At 34.7% G+C, this 21,804-nt stretch overlaps 4 protein-coding genes across 11 annotated transcripts; 1 reads left to right on the top strand and 3 right to left on the bottom strand.

Annotated features, from left to right (window-relative positions):
• Positions 1–38: 38 nt before the first annotated feature.
• On the bottom strand, positions 39–7,909 carry LOC105690949 (protein Smaug homolog 1). The gene is made up of 9 exons (XM_012409136.3): positions 7,729–7,909; positions 6,226–6,646; positions 5,779–6,097; positions 5,401–5,648; positions 5,206–5,316; positions 4,694–5,065; positions 4,452–4,611; positions 4,082–4,349; positions 39–3,980 (listed from the first exon to the last, which is right to left on the bottom strand). The coding sequence occupies exons 2-9, from the start codon at positions 6,437–6,439 to the stop codon at positions 3,816–3,818; spliced, it is 1,857 nt and encodes a 618-aa protein (XP_012264559.1). The 5' UTR covers positions 6,440–6,646; positions 7,729–7,909; the 3' UTR covers positions 39–3,815.
• Positions 6,882–11,672, top strand: LOC105690948. Of its 5 annotated transcripts, none has more exons than XM_012409134.3 (11): positions 6,882–7,006; positions 8,288–8,644; positions 8,835–8,980; positions 9,176–9,416; positions 9,487–9,688; positions 9,787–9,907; positions 9,999–10,158; positions 10,264–10,595; positions 10,675–10,751; positions 10,880–11,218; positions 11,308–11,672. In XM_012409134.3, the coding sequence occupies exons 2-11, from the start codon at positions 8,320–8,322 to the stop codon at positions 11,351–11,353; spliced, it is 1,989 nt and encodes a 662-aa protein (XP_012264557.2). In that variant the 5' UTR covers positions 6,882–7,006; positions 8,288–8,319; the 3' UTR covers positions 11,354–11,672. The 5 variants fall into 5 exon arrangements, with proteins under 5 accessions (XP_012264557.2, XP_048516397.1, XP_048516398.1 ...); XM_048660440.1 differs by having other exon boundaries at positions 6,884–7,131; XM_012409133.3 differs by lacking the exon at positions 6,882–7,006 and adding an exon at positions 7,922–8,139.
• A 200-nt stretch (positions 11,673–11,872) lies between these two features.
• Positions 11,873–13,626, bottom strand: LOC105690950 (protein yippee-like 5). 2 transcript variants are annotated; one of them, XR_001103325.3, is made up of 4 exons: positions 13,446–13,626; positions 13,163–13,352; positions 12,734–12,976; positions 11,873–12,582 (listed from the first exon to the last, which is right to left on the bottom strand). XR_001103325.3 is itself a non-coding variant. In XM_012409137.3 (3 exons), exons 2-3 carry the CDS (start codon positions 13,321–13,323, stop codon positions 12,787–12,789), a joined length of 351 nt encoding a protein of 116 aa, XP_012264560.1. In that variant the 5' UTR covers positions 13,324–13,352; positions 13,446–13,626; the 3' UTR covers positions 12,733–12,786. The 2 variants fall into 2 exon arrangements, 1 of the variants encoding a protein (XP_012264560.1); XM_012409137.3 differs by lacking the exon at positions 11,873–12,582 and having other exon boundaries at positions 12,733–12,976.
• A 500-nt stretch (positions 13,627–14,126) lies between these two features.
• On the bottom strand, positions 14,127–20,762 carry LOC105690965 (HMG box transcription factor BBX). 3 transcript variants are annotated; one of them, XM_048660445.1, is made up of 8 exons: positions 20,480–20,762; positions 18,044–18,235; positions 17,406–17,861; positions 17,106–17,320; positions 16,876–16,947; positions 16,651–16,758; positions 16,281–16,570; positions 14,127–16,007 (listed from the first exon to the last, which is right to left on the bottom strand). In XM_048660445.1, the coding sequence occupies exons 1-8, from the start codon at positions 20,504–20,506 to the stop codon at positions 15,928–15,930; spliced, it is 1,440 nt and encodes a 479-aa protein (XP_048516402.1). In that variant the 5' UTR covers positions 20,507–20,762; the 3' UTR covers positions 14,127–15,927. The 3 variants fall into 3 exon arrangements, with proteins under 3 accessions (XP_048516402.1, XP_048516401.1, XP_012264586.1); XM_048660444.1 differs by having other exon boundaries at positions 16,876–16,998; positions 20,480–20,757; XM_012409163.3 differs by having other exon boundaries at positions 16,876–16,998; positions 17,106–17,293; positions 20,480–20,754.
• Positions 20,763–21,804: the final 1,042 nt, after the last annotated feature.

Here is a 21,804-nt window from a genome sequence, read left to right as displayed (position 1 = left end):
GAAAAGAGGTAAAAATTGACAGCTCACTGCGTTATGCATATGGAAAAACTTCCTTTTTTTTCTTTTTATTTTTGAAAAATGTTATTTCACGTTACAACTTTTGTGTACCCTCGCACGCCTATTCACTTTTCTAGAAGTACAAAAATTGCATTTTTACAAGTTGTCCAACTTAGGGGCTATAAATTCATTTATTTATTCTGTGTTTTTTTAATTCTTTATTTGATTTTCATTTTTGTGGTTTTTTTTTTCAATTTTTTTGTTCCTTTTTTTCATTTTTTTTTTTTTCAAAAAAGCGTTTGCGACGGTTCATTTGTCTCATTTAGTCATACTCATATCCACGTATATATTCAATATTCATATTTGACACAATTTCATCGATAAGCAAGAGCAACTACGATTGAAAATAAAATCTGAACAACATATGTCCCTGCCGAAAACGCCACGTTCGAAAGTTACGACTTATATATATATGTTTATATAGATGTGTGTATGTATATAATTCATTTTGATGTAATAATGGTCGCCATTCATAGAAATAAAGAACAACGTCAGTACACCGAGCAAAAAAAATAGCTGATACGTAGACGACACAGCAACATTACCAATATTTGAGCGATTTTTCCCAAACGACAAGATCATTATTCAACGAGATGTTGACGTCACAAGTTAATCTCTGGCTTATTATGCTTACTGACGTTGAACCAAGACTATTCAATAATCAATAATCAATAATACTAATAATGATGATGCTAGTAATAATAATAATCATAATCATAATAATGATAATATTTGTAATAGTAATATTAGACAAATTTACAATATTAAGTGACAATAGGCGACCAATCGTCAGCTATGGTACCATTTCACATACTTTTTTTATTCAATTCATATTTATTTTTTATTGTTTTTCTTTTTTTTCTATTTTTGCAAATAAAGTTTTTCATATTCTCTGTTTAGTTAGGTCCTGCCTTTATAGATTACTGTGTGTTTCGATTATTAATTACAATGACATATTAATTGCAGAAATAGCATAGGAGCAGTCTTTTTTTTTATATTTCTTTCCTTTTTTTTTTCTTCTCTGCTAAATTCATTTTCACTCTTTTTTCATATAATTATTTGTATGTATAGTAGTATGGTGTACAAGTCGTCTCGTTCGAAATGTAAAAATGCACAGTTATGATTACAATAATGTATAGCTGATAGAAACGTATCGTTTGACTAGCTTTAAATCATCTCAGAATTCGTAATATTATATGCCTGCCTGTCGAGTGTCGTCAAATTTTATAATAATTACATAATATGTGTAAGAGTTTTAAAAAAAATTGACATAAAAAAAAAACAGTTGATTACAATGATAATGATATTAATAATGATGATAATAGTAATAATAATATTGAAGTTAATTAACTGGGTGTAAAGTTGAACATTCTTCTTTAAGTTTCTTAGTTACTAAAGTCTACCCCGGAAAATTGCCCATTGTCGTATATCTCTGCCAATAACCGATTTTGAAATTTTTATTCACCGCAAAGAATGTAAGCGTAAATACGTAGCGAGACGACATTTGAGTTCAGCTGTTATCCCTCATCGATATGGTTCGAACAGTTTCAGCTATAGTTGATCAAGAGACTCGGTAGAGTCTCGCGCCAAGTACATTTAAAAGAACGGGCGGACTACCGAGAATCTATATAAATTATACATTCGACTAATCTCAATTTCGCTACGTACCAGGCACATACCTCACCCTCACGTTGTTGGAATAATGTTTTACAGTGTCAATGGTATTGGCAATATCATACTTGTCAAATTTCATTCGTTCTTTTACCCCATTATTTTTCCATTTCCACTAATTTATAAAAAAGAAAAAGTATTCTTCGCAGCCTGGTTATAGGCACGTTGTAGGTAATTTAAACAACAATCGTCAACAACATAATCGTTGGATTTTTTAATCACCTTCCGACACATAGTCAGACAAATGACTCTCAGAACGTAAATCATGCACAAGATATACTAATTATCCAATAAAAAAGCTATACCAACAATTACCTTACGTTGATTAATATAATAGAATATAATGTTCCAATCAATTAGTCTAAATCCTAATATTACTTCCTTACTACTCAATACCTTTCTCTAATTCTTATTATTTTGACAGGTTTTTCCCTTCCGCAGTCTTCCAATTGTTTCATTCACGCGCACGTAGGACGTTAAAGAAAGAGAAGTCTCGTATAATCAGGACATAATTTTTTCCATTTTGTTAATGTTTATACTACCGAAACGCGTGAAATTGTCAGTCTTTCATTGTTTTTTTTTTTATTTTATTTTTTTTATTTATTTTTTTTCTTTTCATTTTAATTCAATATTTATTCAATTATTTATTTACTCAATTGATTATTTAATTATTTGTTATTTAATTTTTATTCATTCATTCAATTAAGAATAACGTTAGTAGATTTTGTCGAACGAAAAAATTAATATTAAGACATCGCAAAAGCTGTTTAATCGTTATTGCGCAATAACTGGTGAGAAAAAAAAACAAAAATGAAAATAGTAATATACAGTCAGAATGATAAGCGACAGAATTTTCAAATCTAAAAGCTAGACTGCAGAGTATCCCATGTTCCATGTTTATCTACATGTATCCACATGTATACATATTAAATATATATACATGTCCTTCAAGCATTTTACGTCCTTATTCTGGTCAAAGAGTGAGACTTTAGCTTAAACGTCTCTTGTAACATTGGAAAATATTTGTCACATACAATTCCCTACTAAATGATGATTCGATTTGATATGATTTTCGAAACGTACTAGTTATAATAATAAAAATATTGATGATGATAAAATGAGATCCAGTGAATAAATTTACCGTGAAATTGAAAAGTCATATCCACAAATATTAACATTGATATAAGTAACTTAATTCCAGGCATGTCAGCAATCTAGCTTTACAGTCTTGGTCTACATACACTATAAATTTGCGTGTATCCTTGGGGAGAGAAGGAATTGAAAAGTACGTAACACAATGTTGCTTATGATCTACAAACAGCCCGACTGAAAAGAACAAAGGCTTTGCACAAAAAGCGCAGGGCTCAAGTATCAAATTCTACAAACACAAATAATAATAAAAATTAAAATCAGTCCGTTGATTAAAATGAATTGCATCACGCAATTGCTAATGCTTCTCAGCACTTAAAATCAGAAGAATTCCATTTCCCGAAATGGATAACACAAAAAAATATTGCAATATAACGCACAGCTGATTTTTTGTATTTTACAATTTTTTTTTTTTTTTTTTTTTCATTTTAATATATATATATATATGGGTGTATGGGTCTGTATATATATATATCATATACTGATATCATATATGTCCTATATATCGTAAATAGGTAGTAAGGGAAAGAATCCATCTTTCTAATAGCATTTGGCTTGCCAAATTCTGTCAATTCGTAAATAATACAATTAGAGTGTAATAAAAATATGATTTACAAATTATGAGGAAATCGTTCAATTATTAGAGCAAATGTCTGCGATTATCTCACGATCTCAACAATAATGTCACAAATTTTAGACATTTATACAATTGTATTCAGTGGGCCAGTACTCGTACGTTCGTTCGTGCATGCGTGCTTACTACTAACTAGCAACTATTATGTTCAGTCAGTTCGTAAATATCATTTCCATGAAATGAGCTATCAAAGTAAGACACCGTATCTTTAGTTGAACTACAGATTGAACTGTGACATCTAATAGACTACGATATAGTAGTAAATTATAAACGGGCTTACTATTGTCGTGCTGATAACTGAGGACTAGGCCTCGCCGAATCCACCAATAGCTTGCTCCGTCATTCGGAGACAAAGAGACTCCAAACGCGAGTTTATCTCAGGATCGGTTGTCTCCGATGAACTCATCGACTGGCTTAAGAAATTATCTCTTGGCGCACTGTATGTACGTTGGAGGCTCCTTTGCAACTGCTGGAATCAGAAGAACATCAACAACTTAGCAAATAAATGTCAAACATCAATGTTCTGATTATTAATCAATTCGCGTATACGAGTAGTCTTGAATATCTTACCTCTAAACTAGTTTCCTGTAAGCTAGGTCTCTTTTCAGTGACGTGTAAGGGGTGTAAGCTGTTTTGATTCTGAGTCAAACTCTGGTTCTGATTATTTTGAAGATACGGAGTAGAGATGCTGTTTCTGTGTGTGCTCAATGTAAATGAACTGTTGTGCGCATGACTATTGTTAATATGACCCAAGTTCAAACTTGGCTTTCTACTGTTAGGGTTATGCTGCGGAGGGCTACAATATCTTCTGTTATTGTATCCATAGCTATGCTGCCACCTGTTCATTCGGACACAAAAATATTCAATGAAGTTATTAGCAAATTCTGCCTTACTAAACTTCAAATAATTTTCGTATTGTGGATTTTCTTGTTACACTCACTTTGGAGTAGGTCTTGGATTGCCGAGCCTACTGCGCCACTGCTGAATTTTCTCTTTTTGGTTGGGAGTGAAACAGTCATGCTGTAAAACTTTTTCAAGAACAGTAACACAGCTTAGAAGCACTCCTTCGTCCACACTGTCCAAAGCCAAACGACTGCAGACTGTAAAAATCAAGAAATAGTGATAGAATTATTTAGGCTCTATCATCTTGGTTGATTTTGTGTGAGCCAGAAAGATACTCACTTTTACCCACGACCTTAGTGAACTGAGTAGGAATATCCATAGGATCACTCTCTTGACTTGGTTTCATGGGCGTTGCTAGAATAGCTTTCAACTCATCCAAAGCACTGGCGACAAGGCCTTGTCCTTGAGAGAAAGATGCTTGTTGATTAGCTTCCCGATTTGGCTGGAGTAAGTCACGTTCTAATGCTAGTAGAGTCGAGTGTCGTTGCTGTAATTTAGTAATAGATAGTGCGAGCTTGTGTCGTGCTCCCTTAGTTACACCTTGCTCAGCCAATCGTTCTTCTGTGAGTTCGAGCATCTCTTCATAACTCAGTGTTGCAAACAGATAACTATATTTATGAAGTCTCAACGTTTTCAGCCATGCTGCCATATCTGTGAAATAATGAATTATATCTATTTACAATTTGAAGTAGATCCCAGTAATAATACTTTCAGTTTGAGACCATTTCAATAAGTTTCAATTAATAGTTAACAGTCGTTAATTGCTCATGAGGAAATAATTATGCACCAACCTTTCATGCCACTAGCCAGAGACCGTGTAGATGCCTCATCTAAACGACCTTCACTACCGCTACTGGCACATGAACTCTGGGGACTGAGTGGGCCCAAGCCAATCAAACTCCCTATGGTTCGTCAAAAGTAAAGAAAATATAAAACATGGTCTGAATTATATTCTGATACTTAAAATGCAAGCTACGTTAGTTTACCTGCATGATCGCCTGAAACACTGAAGCTGCGTGGCTTATGTCTGCTTGAGTTGGTTGCATTGGTAGTTCGATCGACAACATCAAGATGATGTGGTGCAACTGGTGGAGTAAGACTATTTGAGCGACGTTGTCTGGCAACAGGAGATGGAAACTGCAGGTTGAAGGTTGATGTTGGATGTCCACCAAAAACATTGGACTGTTCACTTTGTTGCTGTTGTTTCGAGCCGCGCGGCCATATGTTATCCCATCTGGTTTTTACATAGGAATATGTTACAGATATTGTGAATTCATCTATGAAAATTCACACTTTCATGTGTAAGAAATCTCTAGTTTCAGATTAAACTGACACATCCATAAATTTCTCCATGTGAAACTCACCTAGGAGTTGTGGTAGTATATTCTTCAAGGCTGTGAATGGGAGGTGTGCCGCTAATACGTTCTTCCAGATGTCTAAGCCACTGAGTTAACGATCGTCTGTCTTGGCTGGTAATAGCTGGATGAATCAGAGTATAGCTCAATAACTGTTGAGTCTGCTCTGTATATTGTCCAGTGCTGACACAGTGGCTAACCAATTCTGGTATAGCAACCAAATAGCATTGTTTGCACTCAGAATTTCCAGGGCGCAATAATGGAAGGTGAGTAAGCAGCTGATTTATAGCAGTCTCCGTTGTTTCAGACAACAGAGAATTAATGAAAGCTATAATCAGGGAATAATAGGGGTATAAATGTCGATTAGGTATATGGTTCAAACATATTTCAAACACAACCAAGGCTCAAAAGACTCTATATGTCAATGGTAAAAAAACTAGGTTTTAAGTAATTTACCAGGATTGTTCGCGTTGAGCTCCTGGGAATTTAACTCGGAAACAGAATGCAGAGAATGTTGTACAGCCTGGGCCAGAAATCTGGCCTGAACAGCCGGAATGCGTCGCAATAATGCATAAAGAACAACAGTCTGCTCACATTCGTTCCATTGAGAAAAGACACGTGTCAGCTCTCCAACTTGTTCGCAAAACAGAGCACCTGGAGACCACTTCATTATACCTCCCACGATATTTAACTCTTGCTCGATGATGACGAGCAAAAATTAATGATGTGTATGTATCTGTATATACATATACCGATACAGATGTGTAGATGGAATATTATGTATAAATATTTTTTTTATTTATATATGAAGGAGGCTTTGAAAGCCACTCAATAATTCAGCTATGTTAACTACTGGTTCAGTATGTCGTGCCAGGCCCTGAAAAATGAGCAGAAAATAAAACCAAATTAAGATTGGTATTTGAACAACAGCAGTAATCAGGGTGCAATATCAGCAGTTGATTTATATTCAGCCGCCATATAAAATATTGAAACAGATGCTATGACCTTATTGGCTTTAGCACATTATCCAAGAAGAAAAATAAAGAAATACTGAAAGATAACTGAATATGTGAATCTGACATAAGTTTATAAATACGTAATACGATCGCTTAATCTCAATATTGCCTGAATTGCTGGAGAGATTTACTCATCACTCTCAAACATCATCCACTTTCATTATTTATATCAGTGTACTCAGAGACTAAGCAACATCTTTCAAAAAGTCAACCAAACGAAGGTAAAATGGTGATTTCCTTGAAAGAAATTTAACGATCAAGAAATAACGATGGATACGTTATTTTCTCGAAATAATTCAATAAAATTACATTTATTTTAAAATTCAAAAGGATTATTGATAAGAAGGTGAGAAACGTAACGTATATTTCAGTAGAAATAGAAGGGTACAAAATCAGAAGCTGGTAACTCGGAGCAAATACATACACATATCGATAAAAATGTGCTGAGGTCAAGTTTGTTTACCCCGTATATTTATAGCCTTCCATTCTAGGAGTGCAATGGCATCAGATATTTACGCACCATAGTGCGATAAGAAAAAGTTTTAAAATCTCTCTGCAAAGATGGGATAAAAAGGACGAGTTAAAATCCTTAAAATTTAACAAATTATCTCCAAACACTTATAGAAGCAGAATACGAGCTAGTATTTAAAAATTTTCGAATGTTTAATTGAGAAGGAAAACCAAAAAAAAAATTTATCCCGGTGTTATTAGATAAAATAAACCGATTGGGAAGCCGAACCCATAGATAAGCTTGCGCTGTGAAATATATTCTAACGGATACAGAGGATATTCTTTTTTTTCGTACATCTATAAGATATTCCCTTATTTTCACGCGACTACATGTAATTCTGATTCGGCCATTAACGGGAAGGATACATTTTACAGTGTACAGTTTGGCTTGTGACTTGTATCTTAATGTAAGGAATATAATATGATGGTTTACCGTTCCCGAAACTAGGTTGCTAACTGATTTCACGATCAATCACAGAAAATTCTCACAAAATTACAGTATTATAACATTTTAGGCGTTTTTTGTGTCTGCCGACTGGCCTACGTGACCACACTGAGCGACTGATAACTTTAGGGCAACCATCTTCTCGTTTACCTTTAACCAATGAAATGATGGTATGGAAAAAAAATATTATACCAGCCAATAAAAATGTTTTCATACCTCAGGAGCACCGCTATCTCCTGTCACATAAAAAAATTTACGAAATTTCCTTTATCAAATTACATTATCGGCCAACCAAATGTTTTCAAATTTGACAAAAAAATTGAAGTGCGTCAAATGTAGTTATACAAGACAATAGTAATCTCAGATTCGTTTGATTTACATATCATTCGTTATTTTGAGGTTAGTGTCAACTGTCAAAATCGTTTGAATTGACATTTTTTTTCTACGTACGGTACTGAAACCGCTAATATTTTCATCACAATCCACGTGATGAACGATACTCGCTGAATAATCTGTCAGTATAGATCACTGGCTTTCTTATTTTCAGATAGGCGTATATGACAATTAATCATCTACGAAATGAGTTCAACTATGTCGCATGAAATTTTGAACCTTCTATGTAGCTCGATGAAGTTAGAACGTGATCGAGCGATATCTGATCTGAACAAAACACTGCCAGCATCCAGCGGCACTATCATACAAGAAATCAAAGACGCCTTGGTAAATGCTGTGAAAAATAAGGGTAGTTCCTGGGAGATCAAATATGGCTGTTTACTAGGCGCTAAAACAGTTACCAATTACCTCAACATAGAAAATGAAAACGATCAAGTATTTATAAATAAATATAAAGATACCGCTATACAGTATCTTGTTGACGATGAACCTCGTGTACGATTGGCTGCTGGTATGTCACATCAAACTGTTAGATGAAAGTACCATCTTTATTTCCCTATAAAGATTCTAATGATCCATGGTAATTTATTTTAGAATACATTAGAGGGACCATTTTTCTTTCACTCATTTTTCGGTGCACACTATATTTTTACGCTTTGATTTTCAATCATTTATTTTTAACAAATAATTTCTGGACACAGGGGAAGTTCTGGGAGCACTTTGTGCTAAAACGGGCCCTCTCTTGTATTCTGAGATAAAAACACCCCTCGTCAATCTGCTATTGAGCCAGATAGATTCTCAGAGTACAGATCAACATCAGATTATACATAAAATTGCGACCAGCTCGGTAAGTATAGTAACTAGTTAGAACCATCCAGTTATATGGATATAATCTGGCTGCAACTCGTCCTCCAATCTATTTCCCAGTATTTGATGAAGTTTTAATTTGTCTTGTCATGATCTTGAATTGATCATTTCTGGACTATGTTAGAATTACATTTTCACTTTCCAATTCGTTTAATATTGACTATACACATGACAGAAATCAAACGAGATAACTGAACTCCATGAAACGAGCAGTGCCTCATCAACCTTGGAAACGACATTGAAATGTTTCCAAAATCTCGTCGAAAGTTATGGTTACCAATTCCAACCATTCATTGATTTTGAGTTGTTAAATTTGGTATTTCGAAGCACAAAGCACTCTTGCCGTTTTGTAAGAGAAACTGCATTTTATCTTTGTGCATCTTTAGTCGCGAGTGGAGAGGATGATTCCATGTATGGTAAGCGATTCAACAGTTGAAGGCATGAAACCTTCACAAGAATTATAAATACTTAATGTGTTTTCTGCAGATTATGAAAAACACGACAACGCTGTAGTAGATTCGTATGGAAATGAATTTGCTCATCATCTGTCATCTGGTCTGTCAGACAATTGGTCACAAGTTCGTTTAGCAGCTAGCATTGCAACGCGTAAATTTTTAATGGCCTTACCAATAGCCCAATCCAGGGAAGCATATTACCCTGAGCTGTTACCTAAGATATGTTTAAACAGGTAAAACTAATTACATTTTTATCCTTCGTTAATTCATTATTCTCCCACTTCAGCCTGAATGAGAATTACTTAGAACTATTAAATTTCACTGATTCCAGATACTACGTAGCCGAAGGAGTCAGGAACTATTCACAAGAAACTTGGCGACAGGTTACAGGTGCTGATGGCAAAATATTAGTTGAAAAATTCATAAATGAAACGGTTGAATACTATATCATAGTAAGTTCGTTTTTTTAATTGCTTAATTGCATCGATGTTACCGCAGTTCTATTATACAAAACATAACATTTTGGTCCTCATTAATGTCTAGGCCACTGAGAGTCACAATCACCCAGTAAGGGAAGCGGCATGTTCCTGTATTGCAGAATTAGCAACAAAAATTGACCCAGAATGTGTCCGCTCACACGTCGGACGGCTGTTGTCTACACTTGGTGTCTGTTTCGCAGACGATTCCTGGCCTGTCAGAGATGGTAAGTTAGTGATTTTGTTCTCATTAGTTACTGATGAGAAATCAAAGGCAATTCAAAATTTCATCTCATGCAAGTAACTTCACCCACATTTTGTATTGCTTTCAGCGGCATGCTTAGCTTGTGGCAGCCTAATCCAAACATTTCCACAAGAATCTCAAGCAGCTCTTCCAAGTCTGTATCCTATGTTTTATCGGAATTTAGAAGATCCTATCGCAAGTGTACGTCAAGGTGCAGCAATTGGACTGAGTAATACAGTACGAGCCTACGGTGGTTTAATCTTGACTGAAATCCAGCAAAGAATTATTATGGGCTTGAATGGTGTTAGAAATCAACCAGACTCTAGTCTACAATTTTTAGAACCTAACTCTAGGCTAAATACCACCTACACGAGTAATCGTAGGTGTCCGCAGGTCACGGATCCCACAAATGATGTACCCGTGAGTTGCAATAACATTATGTACAATCAAATAATCAGAATGAAATCTTGAACGCTTTTGAGTATATATTTGGTTACAGATGAGTAAGCATAGTAAGAATTATCATGGCGATCTTACCTCACGCAGACCAAGCGAACCTTGGGAGCTAGCAGACGGGTATTTATTATTCATAGTGATCAATAACCTTAGGAATAAACACTTTGAATTCCAGGCTACATTCAGAATATAAGATTTACATGTCACAGTCCTTTTGTATTCATATCGAATGAAAATGTTTCTTTTAGGTGCATTTATTTACTGGGAGAGCTGGCAATGATAGGAGGGCCTGCTCTTTACGTGGTGACAGAAGTTTTACCACTGCTCGCAGAAGTTTCTAAGCTACATCACTATAGAAGTCACTTGCAGCTTCTAGAGAATCTCTGTAAAACTCTTCCTATTATTGGTACTAATGCAGGGAAAAAGTACACAAAATCGTTTGTACAGGAATTCTTTGACCCCATCTTTTATGCACTAGAAAGTGAGAACGCATTGACATCTAGTGCAGCTAGTCAATGTTTGAACACGTTGAGCTCTTTAATAGGCCCATCTATACTACGTGCAAAAGTGCAGTCACATAATCCAAGGTAAAAAATGGTACTAGCCATCATCGATTATTGATTATTGAATTTCCAAATTCGCGGTTTGTTCAATACAATTGATGTTAATTTTTCAGCTATCTCCATCATTTGGATGCAAACATTCACATAGCTCCGTTATAACATCAATGAAATTCATAAATTATTGCTGAATTGACCAAGTTGAGGATCATTTAGAAATCTCAATATTAGTCGTACAACTGTGTGTGTGTGCTTCATGAAATGAATTTATTTCTATGTAACGTATGTGTGCTTATGGCCTGAATTTCAAGAACGCCTTAAAGTGTCCAAGTCTATAGTCAATTTATAAAAATCTAAGCCACTATACCTAATGATTGTGCTCTACTACCACGTTCCTGTTTTACTCCTTTGCAATACGAAACCTGAATTTTGTAAACTTTGTAAGTCTTACAATACATAATAAAATTCAACTCTCATAAAATTCTCGCAGGTCGCATAGATATTGTGTTATTGCATATCAAGATAACATCCCAGATATTCTTGTTATATGTTAAAATAATTTTTTCATTAAAATATCACCGAGCATAAGTGTGCAAATATCTTAACAACTATTCAAAGATTCTTTGATCACACTCCATGATGCTCGAGTCTACATGAATAAATTACTGAACAAGTATCAAATACATACATAAAAATTTACATTTATTGCGCTATGTGTAACACTAATATAAGTAACTTGTGGGGGTATCTAGCTCGACTTTAAGTTAACTTACTACTATACTTATTTCTTTGTAAAACCAAGATCAAACTAAGGTAAGTAAGTCATTCTTAAGATTATTGAGATGATGAGAAATGCTGAATTTGAATATAAATTCCTTGTATGAAAAGAATAATAAAATGGAGCTAGAAACCTCAAGTCCTCGAGTAAAGTTATAGTACAGAATATCTAAGAAAATCACATTTTCCACTTATACCGACATAGATACTTTCTATATAAAATTAAACATACATTTCTAACTAAAATAAATCTACTACAAGGAAGGGTACTCGACGCCACAGATGTTATGACACAAGTTATACATGATTGACATACGTAATGCTCCATGGATATCTGTTGCTTCGAAAGCTTGCACCACAGATATATTGAACATATATCTATGCTTGTACGCACAAGTCTTCTTGATATTAATATTAGTATCACATGTATATAATTGCATAAACTGTTGCACAAAATATAATGCAATCCAAGACAATTATCTACTCCCTATGGTAAGAGAAATGAAAAATAAATCCACAAAGCTATCATAGCTAAAGTGCTGCGCATTAAGAAAAGTCGTTTCTGAAATTTGCACCCGTTTTGAGGCTCTTGTAGAATAAATATATTTTGTTTCCTGGAATGAATATGAATTAAGTGAACAACCTTTTATCCATCATTATTGAAATTTTGTTGAGACGGATATTTATCGTTATTAAAAGTGATTCACAAATTTATAAAGATAATGATAGATCCACAAAGATATTGCTTTGTAAAAAATTAGGCACCTTGTTATCTCTGGCTTCCAGCACCCTTCAATTCTGAGTTCTGGCTGTAAATATTAGATATTTTCGCCCATGCCATCAGTTTCCGTGACAAGGGCACGTTCCAAGATAACTCGGCCCTCTTTATATCGTTGATTTTCATCAGTTGCAAACTCGTATACCCATCCAAGTTTAGCATCACAATTCTTGCAGCTCACATCACGTACCATATGTCGACCGGTCAGCATGACTCTGTCTTGTACCTCACTAGGCATTATTTAATCAATTACATTCTGTAATCTAATTTCAACAATTGACTCAAAAAATAGATAATTAGACACATTGAAGTTCTTGAAAAAATCAGCAGCAAAAGATTTTGAACTGAATGAAAAAGGAGACGAGTAATTCCCTAAAAAAAGTTTCAGTAAACTGGGAGTTGAGATTGAAAATTACCTGTAATTAAGGTTGACTACTTTGTTAAATAAAAAGGCACGTCCAGTAGCTCCGGTAAATCGTGTGCTTATTAATTGGCTACGATTCGTTAAATTCGTGTCACAAGCGGCACATGAGAATAACCGAGTGCCTCCAATATGTTCAAGAAAAATAACTCCCATTTTGCGTAAGGGTTGAAATCACAGCTGATCTGAAATCGTAAACAAAAGAAACGTCAATGGTCGAATGATTGTGAGAGTGAAGCAGTGTGAATACGTCAAAAAATAACTTTGAACATAATTACAGGGAACTTCGATAAGCAATAAAGTTGAATGCAAGTTGACTTTAAGGGATATTGTATTCTTAACACTCGGTCTTAAATTTTCTAGCCATAGGCAATCATCGAAGAAATGAATAGCAAAAGCGACGAGGTGAATCTCACTCGAATCAACTTGTGAATATGTCAATGGGACAATATGGCGGAAAAATAATAACACAAATGTGCAATTATCCCGTTACTGTCATCAGCCTCTAAGATTAACAGTAGATGGCAGTATCTCCCATATTTTTCTGCCCAGCTGTTTATGAACTACCGCAAGAGATCAGCTGATTTTGACAGATAAATTATAAGATGTCTTTTCAAATTTTGCGGAGTCATTATCGCGATACGATTGTTTTGAGGATGAAAAAACGTGATAAAAAAATTATAAAGCAAATTATAATTGAAGCTATGCAATATCTTATCGACATACAACAATCGTGTCCCGTATTTGAATTTTTGCCTACAATCTGTGTATGTAAACATATTTCACTTCTGTGAATAATAGCGGGTCATCTAAAATGTTACACTGTAGCGTTTGTTAGTATCCATAGTTATTTTCGTTGGATGCTCATATTCCAACTATCTTCATCTTGAATAGCATTGCTGTTTTGCGATGTAGACTGATGAAAAATGAAATGTCTAGGTATTTGGATTAGCGAGATATTACATCAAAATATCATATATTTATTTATATAAACAGTATACAATATGTTACAAGTATATATAATGTACTATAATATATGCTCGTGTAAATTACATGTTTAAAGCTAGTTACACAGATTTTGTGCAGTAAAATTCGAAAAATCTCCATCTCAAAATACCCTTTCTTGAACTCTCCTTGCAGCTAAATCTCAAATAACGCATTCATATTGTAATGTTTGAACAATTTTCGACAGATCATAAAAATCTAATACGTAGGTTATAGTATGTACGACACAGATTGGTGTACAAAGACCAAACAAAATGACATAATATCCAAAAATCAAATAAAATGTAATCTTGGTCGTTATTTTTGAATCACCACACGTTTATCTTCCTTCAAGGCACGTTTGAAATACAATTAATATATCTATATCCCCTTTTAATAATTCAACAAAAGATTATTCATAACAGTTCGATTGTATTCAACAATCGATAATTGCTTCCAGGACTGATTTTTAACACAATTAAAGAGATATAATTGATAGAAAAATATAAAACATTAAAAATTCCTTTAGCCAAAATCACAGACAAGTCTCTTACTTCTTCCAACAATGCCATAAACTGGCATTCGTAAAATCCTAATCCTACTCACATACGTTAGTTAATATAAATAGTATTAATATACATTCAAATATATTAGTTTTTAGTATTCTTACAAAATATATGTTATTATATATACATACGTGTGTACATATGTATTTCTATATGTATACACTTATACATATATATATATTTATATATGGTTTGTTTATACATTTTGATTATATCTTTTTTGCATCTTTATTCTTTTAGTTTTCGTCTCCTGTCCGAATCGTAGTGGACTCTCTAATACTGCACCAGCTACCACTACGAACACTAAACGCTCACAGAAAATATAGTCAGGGTTATATAGCAACTGTTAATTATAACAATATTGATTACTATATTTTCAATTTCACAGTCGGTGGTATATGATAAACTCAGTTACTAACAGATTCAATCAGAGTTGCACCATCCTAGGACCAACCTAACCCAATGTCAAATAAGCATTGAAAAATCTTTTCTTTCTCAATAATTTCTTATCGTGGATCTCCTCTTCCATTCTATGATATTATGTAGGTATTTGCATCTAAAGATGCCTATTTATGTTACATTTAGTATGTTGTAAGAAAATATCGAAGCACCATGACATCCGGTTGGTTCACATAGATATGATTCGTACAGGCAAAGTGTCACACGCTACAAATTTCTTCGAAAATGGTCGAGATATACAAAATCTGACAGCTGAAATTAATAACTTTTTTTGTGTTCTCTAAACTGTTATTGGAAAAGAATAAAACAATTATAATAAAATCAACATTATTTCAAAACAAACAAAATAAATGTCTGTACGAATTGGCATCAACAAGAATCATGAAAACTGAAACTTCGATGCAGAAAATAAAGATATACGGTGTTAGGTACATACTGCGGTATATCTATGCTTTATGAACGTCTTGTAATAAAGTATTAAAAAAATATCCCTGTTTACCTATACTATACGGTACATCTATTTCTATATGTATAGCAATATAATTTCTCATATTTGAGTTCAAAATTTTAATGGGACATCAAAGTTTTGCTAATAACAATGATAATATTGATAATAATAATGTTTACATATATATTGGATATTATACCTATATGTAGGCATATGCGTAGTATCAAATAACATTGGTTTGGTGGTGTTGAGGGTTGGATTACGTTAAGTTAGTTTAAACTCCCGTGAAATTTGAAGACATTACTATTTCATGAGTTTGGTTCGATCGGCAGCAACTGCTGCAAGGCAGGCCAGTGCACCCAGGTCCGGCGCCGTACCCCATTCTATTGATTCGATTAAATTCAAATCAATTTTCAATCGATAAAACTAAATACAAGATTTTTTCCTCCTAATACTGCAATCCATAGAACTTTCGAAACAAAGCAACATTAACGTTAAGTGGAATTCCGACGGTGGATTGCTGTGTAGTAAGTGAATAAATGTATCGATGATTGTGCGATACATTCATGAACTATTTCCAAATACATGTAATTGGAATCAAGTTACTGTTCTCTGGAATGTTGGACTGGAGTTCAGAGAAATTTTCGAGTACATACCTTTAGTATCTTGGTCATCACCACCTTTGACTGCACCACTTGCTCCAGCGTTACGTGTTATACTTTGTTTTCGAGCCTTTCGTTTTTGACTTCCGACCAATAATGCCTTGTCCATCCCATCTAGCGACTGTGTGTTAGTTGACGAGTTACTCTGCTTCCTACTGGAAGCATTGGAGTTTAACTTTTGGACAATCTTTTTCTTCTTGGTACGCTGCTGCTTCTTCTTCTCTTGGAATTCCTCTAAACTCAGAGATGGCAAGGCCTCTATTTTTTTCTCCAGATTGAAATCCCTGGATAGGTAATGGACGAATTCGATAAAATACTCAATGCATGGAAGACTTATACTTGACTGTTCACTACCGCGACTTACTCTGCCTTGAATCGTTTACGAGGTGTCCATGTATCATAGTGTAATTGACCACCAGCTTCCTCTGTTTCTGTTTCTTCTGGCTTTGAGGCCTCCAACTTGCCCTCCGCGCTGTAAAGTTAATGAGCTCTTACTGATTATCGATACAAAAATATACTGTATCCACTCCTTCGAGTCAGTCTTGTTTTAAATGGAGAACCCTGACTGATACTATTGTGAATGGATTACCTTTCCACTAAGTGCTCTAACTCGCCGCGAGTACTACCACTTCCTTCGCTGCTCACTGAATCAGTCTTTTCACTGAAATTTGAAGAAATTGAATTCCTCCTCTCAATTGTTTGTTCTTCAGGACTAGAAATAACAAGATAAAATGATATTTTTCCTCCTTGCATCGACTGGATCAAGCTACATGTTATCAAAAGTATATGTCAGTTGTCAGTACACAGCAACTGCAATACCTTGAAAATTCAGCAGCTCGTCTTCGTCTTGTTTGCTGTCCTGTTGGGCCAACAGCTCTCACCTGTTCGGCAAGAAATTTCTGATAGCGCAATCCTTTGCATGTTCTTTCACCTCGAAATCCACTTTCCTCAGGTGATCCTGTACCTTCATAGTACAAATTATTGCCATTCTTTTCTATCTCAGCACCCTGAAAGTAGTCAGTTTCAAACTGATCCTTGTGAATTGATGGAATAGGAATTTAATATCAGGTAAATGGGTTGAGTGTCATGTGTAATAAAAATCGTTAAACATGCTATTACCAAAGATGGTTGATTGTTGTTGTTGTTAGATTCTTTTTTCTTTTCTCCAAACAAATCGACCTTGATTTCTCTTTTTTGGATGACCGGATGTGGAAGTTCAGTGTATCGTTTTTTGGGAGGTTTAGGCACACTGATGTTTTCATTGACATTCAATTGGTCGTTATTTCCATTGATTATTGGCACAGTTTCCTGTGTTTGGGCTTTTAGTGGTGTAAAAAGCGAGCTTAGCCCACCAATTTGAGACTCATCAGCCAACTTTCCTGGCTGGATTGATTGGCCCTCCCTTTTGTCTATCTTTGTCAAGTCAGATTCTGTGCTGCTTAGATCCTGGCCTGGCTCCCCCGTATCGAATTCTGTTTTTTTGTTTGTTGGCCTAGTAGTTAAAGTACGTAGTGGTGGTGCCGGTAATTTGTACCACTTGAAATCTGGATTAGCGTTCAAAAACGCATCCTTATACTGGAGAATACGAAGAGTTCATTAAAGTGTCAATTGAAAATAAATGTCAACATTATTTCAAGCTCTTGACAGTGTAGTGCAGAACGATATGATATAAAAAAATAATTATCATGCGATATGCTTAGGCTTAAATCAACATTGAAAAGTGCCTGACATTTCGTATTTAACTTAATCTACCCTACCTCTTGTGCAAGGTTGGTATAACAGCGTTTCTGATCAGGATGGAGAGTGGCCCACCATTCGCCGAGGACACGAGTGACAGCTCGATTCTCTAAATGTGGAAAGCCAGATCTCACAGAGCCACGATGCCGTTTGCAGAAAATTAGGAATGCATTCATTGGTCGCCTTGCATGATGTGCAGGCTCCCTTTGCTCCTGCGTATCAATGGATTACATGTTTAATTCATTCGTCCACATACAGCATGTAAATAAAATGATGAACCAACTTGTATGAATTTTTTAATGGTCACTGCATTAATTTATGTATGAGATTACATATGAACTAACTGATTGATGGACTGACCTTTTGTTAAAGCACATATTTGAAGTTTTATACAGCAGGTATGTGTTGTATTGTTGGAACAAATTTATAAATATATTGTGACAAGAAAACACGAGTTTTTCCAAGACATACAAAATAAGCAAGCCACTTGAAACATCTAGTACAGATATAATGTCAAGGCTTGTTTATGTTATATCAAACAAAAAAAAGTTTACCTAACAGTGAATTACAAGCTAGCAAATTTTAGTAGAGTGATACGTCATAACATGTAAAATAACTTTGTGTAAAACAGTTTCTGAAGAGAAAGTCTCACTGAGATATAAACTCATTGACCTTACAGCACTACAATTAAATACAATCCAAATCTTCTGATATATTGAAAATTATAAATCTAGTGGCGCATAGGATCAGTTGTGAACAAAAGCTGAAAAAGATTTTTTCAATTTCCAATTATGAACAGAATAATTTGACAGTAAATTTCGAAATGACAATAGTCTGTGAAGATGATTTATGCTAGAATAATTGAAAAATTCATATCATATTCTTAGGTATTTTTCAAAGATCGAATAGTTGATCTAATTGCTATTTTTATACTCTGATTTTTGTGTTGCCAATAATGGCAGAGCTCTAACCCCAATGGTCAAAAATTTACTATAGGACTAAGGTAATCTGCAAATCACTTGATGAGCTTTGGCACAAAAGATGCAAATTTCATTGACCATTCATCGTCGGCACCTCAAATCAGCCATGTAGATACAGACATGGTAGCTGTAACGTCATTCACTGTTGATGAGAGTTATGCAAACTGACACCTGCCAGACATTTTGTATATTGTTATTCAGAAAGGTTGTTACTACAATTTTTCTAGCTGCACTGACAAATAAATTACCATGCAAAAGTTTCATGCCTCTCCCAAAGTAGCAGATCACTCACGAATTTTCTCTAATATTATCAAGCTAGACTACACTTCGTAAATTTAGTTATTTATTGTCCAACAAAAAACTGTGTGGTAATTGATATGAGAAAAAAAAATTAAACGACTATTGACAAAACTTGAAAATCATTCTAAAATACTGAAGATACCCCGTTCTGCAGGAGTGATTTGATTCCTATGTATTTTTTTCAATCAATTAACGTGACATAATTTAATTATTTTACTTTTGAAAATATATTGCCCCTGCATTTTACAATTGGTAGTGCTAGTCTATTTTTTAATATTAGGTATATTAGTTAGTTAAATTGTCAGCAATTTTTTTTAGATCGCAGGAGAGCCTCTCTTTCTCATTGTGGTGCAATCTGATAGATTATAGTGACGTATGTTTCTATAAGTTAGATATTGAAAAATATCGAAGTACAAAAAAAGAACATGTCTAAAGAAAAACACGAATGAAAAAAAAACATGGAATATATCGTGAGACGAAGTCCAGACGGAACGATCGAATTAGTTGGAACCTGATTTTTGTTTTGTAATTGTTGAGTCATTGGTGACAGATATAAGACTCGGTTCATCAATTAATTGTAAGAAATAGTTTTTCTAGAGGTCGATGGAAAATTCTAACTAATTTGTAGGAGAATGTAAGCGCAGTTAAAATAATCCTGCAAAGGTGTAGTCGTATGACGATTGAAAGTTCGTCTGTTCGGTTAAATAGGAGGAGCTGAGTAGAAAAAAAAAAACACGAAAGCTGTGACATTTCGCAATCACAAAATGACAGCTGCTTGCGAGAATGTAAATATGTCTAGACGAACAGAAATTAATTTAATAGGCATTGTTCGAAAAGATTTTCTTGGCCAAAAGTTAAGCGATTAGATAAATGATTTGTGAATATAATCGTTCCATTGTACGATCGATGTTGTTAATCTGCACTCATAACTTGTTGGTTTTTGTTTGTCAAATATTTCTTCAAGTCTCAAGGTTAATCTGCAGTCGCCTGTCGCTTTATTTTCTGCGATGACACGGCCCCGAATACCGACATTATTTTCACATAAGTTGACCACTCGATAACATAATTAAATTTTTATTTTAACGTTACATCTATTTCCCACAGTACAAACCTTTTGCGATATTTAACTAAGTCTTGATACGACCCAATTCTCTTTCTTACAACCAAGAAACTCACCTCTTGACGTTGTTCGTTGGCAGCCATTTCACTCAGCGCATAATACTGGTTCGCGAAATACCGATAATTCCGGCACTCTCGAATACGAATTGACTGAAACTTGTCAAATGATCACTCGAACTATCACTTAACTTCAGCAAATGGTTGCTTTCGGAAAATCGTTTTATAAAAAATGCTAAAAAACTGTCTCGTCTCCAACGAACGTACGTCAAATCTAAGGTATTTTGGGTGACTTCTCTGAAAAAATGTCTGTCTATCCCGCTGTCCCCTCCGTATCAGCTGATTGTTGTGAAAAGCTTCGGCCAATGCGCGCGCGTGCCACTGAGTGAGCGTTCAACTTAAACTTGACATTTCAAACAAGACCACTGACAATTGGCCAGATATATCGCTGTTTCAAGCTAAAAATAGTACATCATCTACAGCCAATTGTTTTAAAAATTACAAATACGTACCGATAAATTGGCCAAATCCGTGCAGGGTAGTTTATTTCATCAAGATTCTCTTCTCGGGGATACCGCGTTTTTCGCGCTCCGCAAATTAATAAGCTTCGTTCAATTTCAAACGCTCCATTATTTCCTATTTGCATTACATCGAGCTTGCGATAATTCTTCAGTTAAAACCGAGCGATAAAAATCAGCCCGGTCATCGTCACGTTTACATGATTAATATGGGAGATTTGTACAATATTTGCTAGTGTTCCGGGCGTTAGTTGATGTCTAAATTATTTCTCTGTTTTGACGTTTGACATACATGGTTGATCATAGTTGATAAGGATGTGCTGCCGCCCTGGCGGTTACCGAGTTGACTATTGGAGCTTAAAGGTCACTCTTCTCGAAATAACGCGAATAGAACGATAATGCAATTTCGATAATCGATTCTAAATTTACCGAGAATTCGAATACAAACATTACCGTTTGTTCCCCCAGATTTATACAGGCGCCGTTCTCGTCGTCGCGCGCATTCACCTGATTGAAATGCCTTTCAGATCTCGTTTATTCAATTTTACAATGTATCTGGCGTTGATTGAAGAAAAAAAAAATACATATATACATCTATATTCTAATGATGTATTGAAGTCCCCGTACAGAAAGCCTGACAGAAATGTAAAAAAATTTAAGAAAATTCATTCGCATTATTGTTACACTGTTCAGCGGTGATTGCTTGTTATTTGTAAGTCATTAATAAATAATTATATTTCCATGATTGTTACCGTATAGCAAATTATTTTTATACATCCGTCTTCCAATCACGATTAGTTGAGTGTATGTGTATACGTGATCAACACTGTTATGCAAACAGCCATCGTGACGACACACATTTAATTG

Source organism: Athalia rosae, chromosome 1 (assembly GCF_917208135.1).
Source record: "Athalia rosae chromosome 1, iyAthRosa1.1, whole genome shotgun sequence".
NCBI classification, from domain to species: domain Eukaryota; kingdom Metazoa; phylum Arthropoda; class Insecta; order Hymenoptera; family Athaliidae; genus Athalia; species Athalia rosae.
Note: the sequence above shows the minus strand (reverse complement) of the source record. Positions and strands in the feature narration are given on the sequence as shown.

Coding starts and splice junctions, on each gene's coding strand:
- LOC105690949 (XM_012409136.3), bottom strand. CDS start 6,439: ATGAAGTGGTCTCCAGGTGCTCTGTTTTGCGAACAAGTTGGAGAGCTG. Junction 4,350..4,451: donor AATCCAAGACCTACTCCAAA/GTGAGTGTAACA, acceptor CCGAATGAACAG/GTGGCAGCATAGCTATGGAT. Junction 3,981..4,081: donor TACAGGAAACTAGTTTAGAG/GTAAGATATTCA, acceptor TTCTGATTCCAG/CAGTTGCAAAGGAGCCTCCA.
- LOC105690948 (XM_012409134.3), top strand. CDS start 8,320: ATGAGTTCAACTATGTCGCATGAAATTTTGAACCTTCTATGTAGCTCG. Junction 9,417..9,486: donor AGAGGATGATTCCATGTATG/GTAAGCGATTCA, acceptor TGTTTTCTGCAG/ATTATGAAAAACACGACAAC. Junction 11,219..11,307: donor GTGCAGTCACATAATCCAAG/GTAAAAAATGGT, acceptor TTAATTTTTCAG/CTATCTCCATCATTTGGATG.
- LOC105690950 (XM_012409137.3), bottom strand. CDS start 13,323: ATGGGAGTTATTTTTCTTGAACATATTGGAGGCACTCGGTTATTCTCA. Junction 12,977..13,162: donor GTAGTCAACCTTAATTACAG/GTAATTTTCAAT, acceptor AATAATGCCTAG/TGAGGTACAAGACAGAGTCA.
- LOC105690965 (XM_048660444.1), bottom strand. CDS start 20,506: ATGGCTGCCAACGAACAACGTCAAGAG. Junction 17,321..17,405: donor ACAACAATCAACCATCTTTG/GTAATAGCATGT, acceptor TCAATTCACAAG/GATCAGTTTGAAACTGACTA. Junction 16,759..16,875: donor TTAGAGCACTTAGTGGAAAG/GTAATCCATTCA, acceptor TTAACTTTACAG/CGCGGAGGGCAAGTTGGAGG.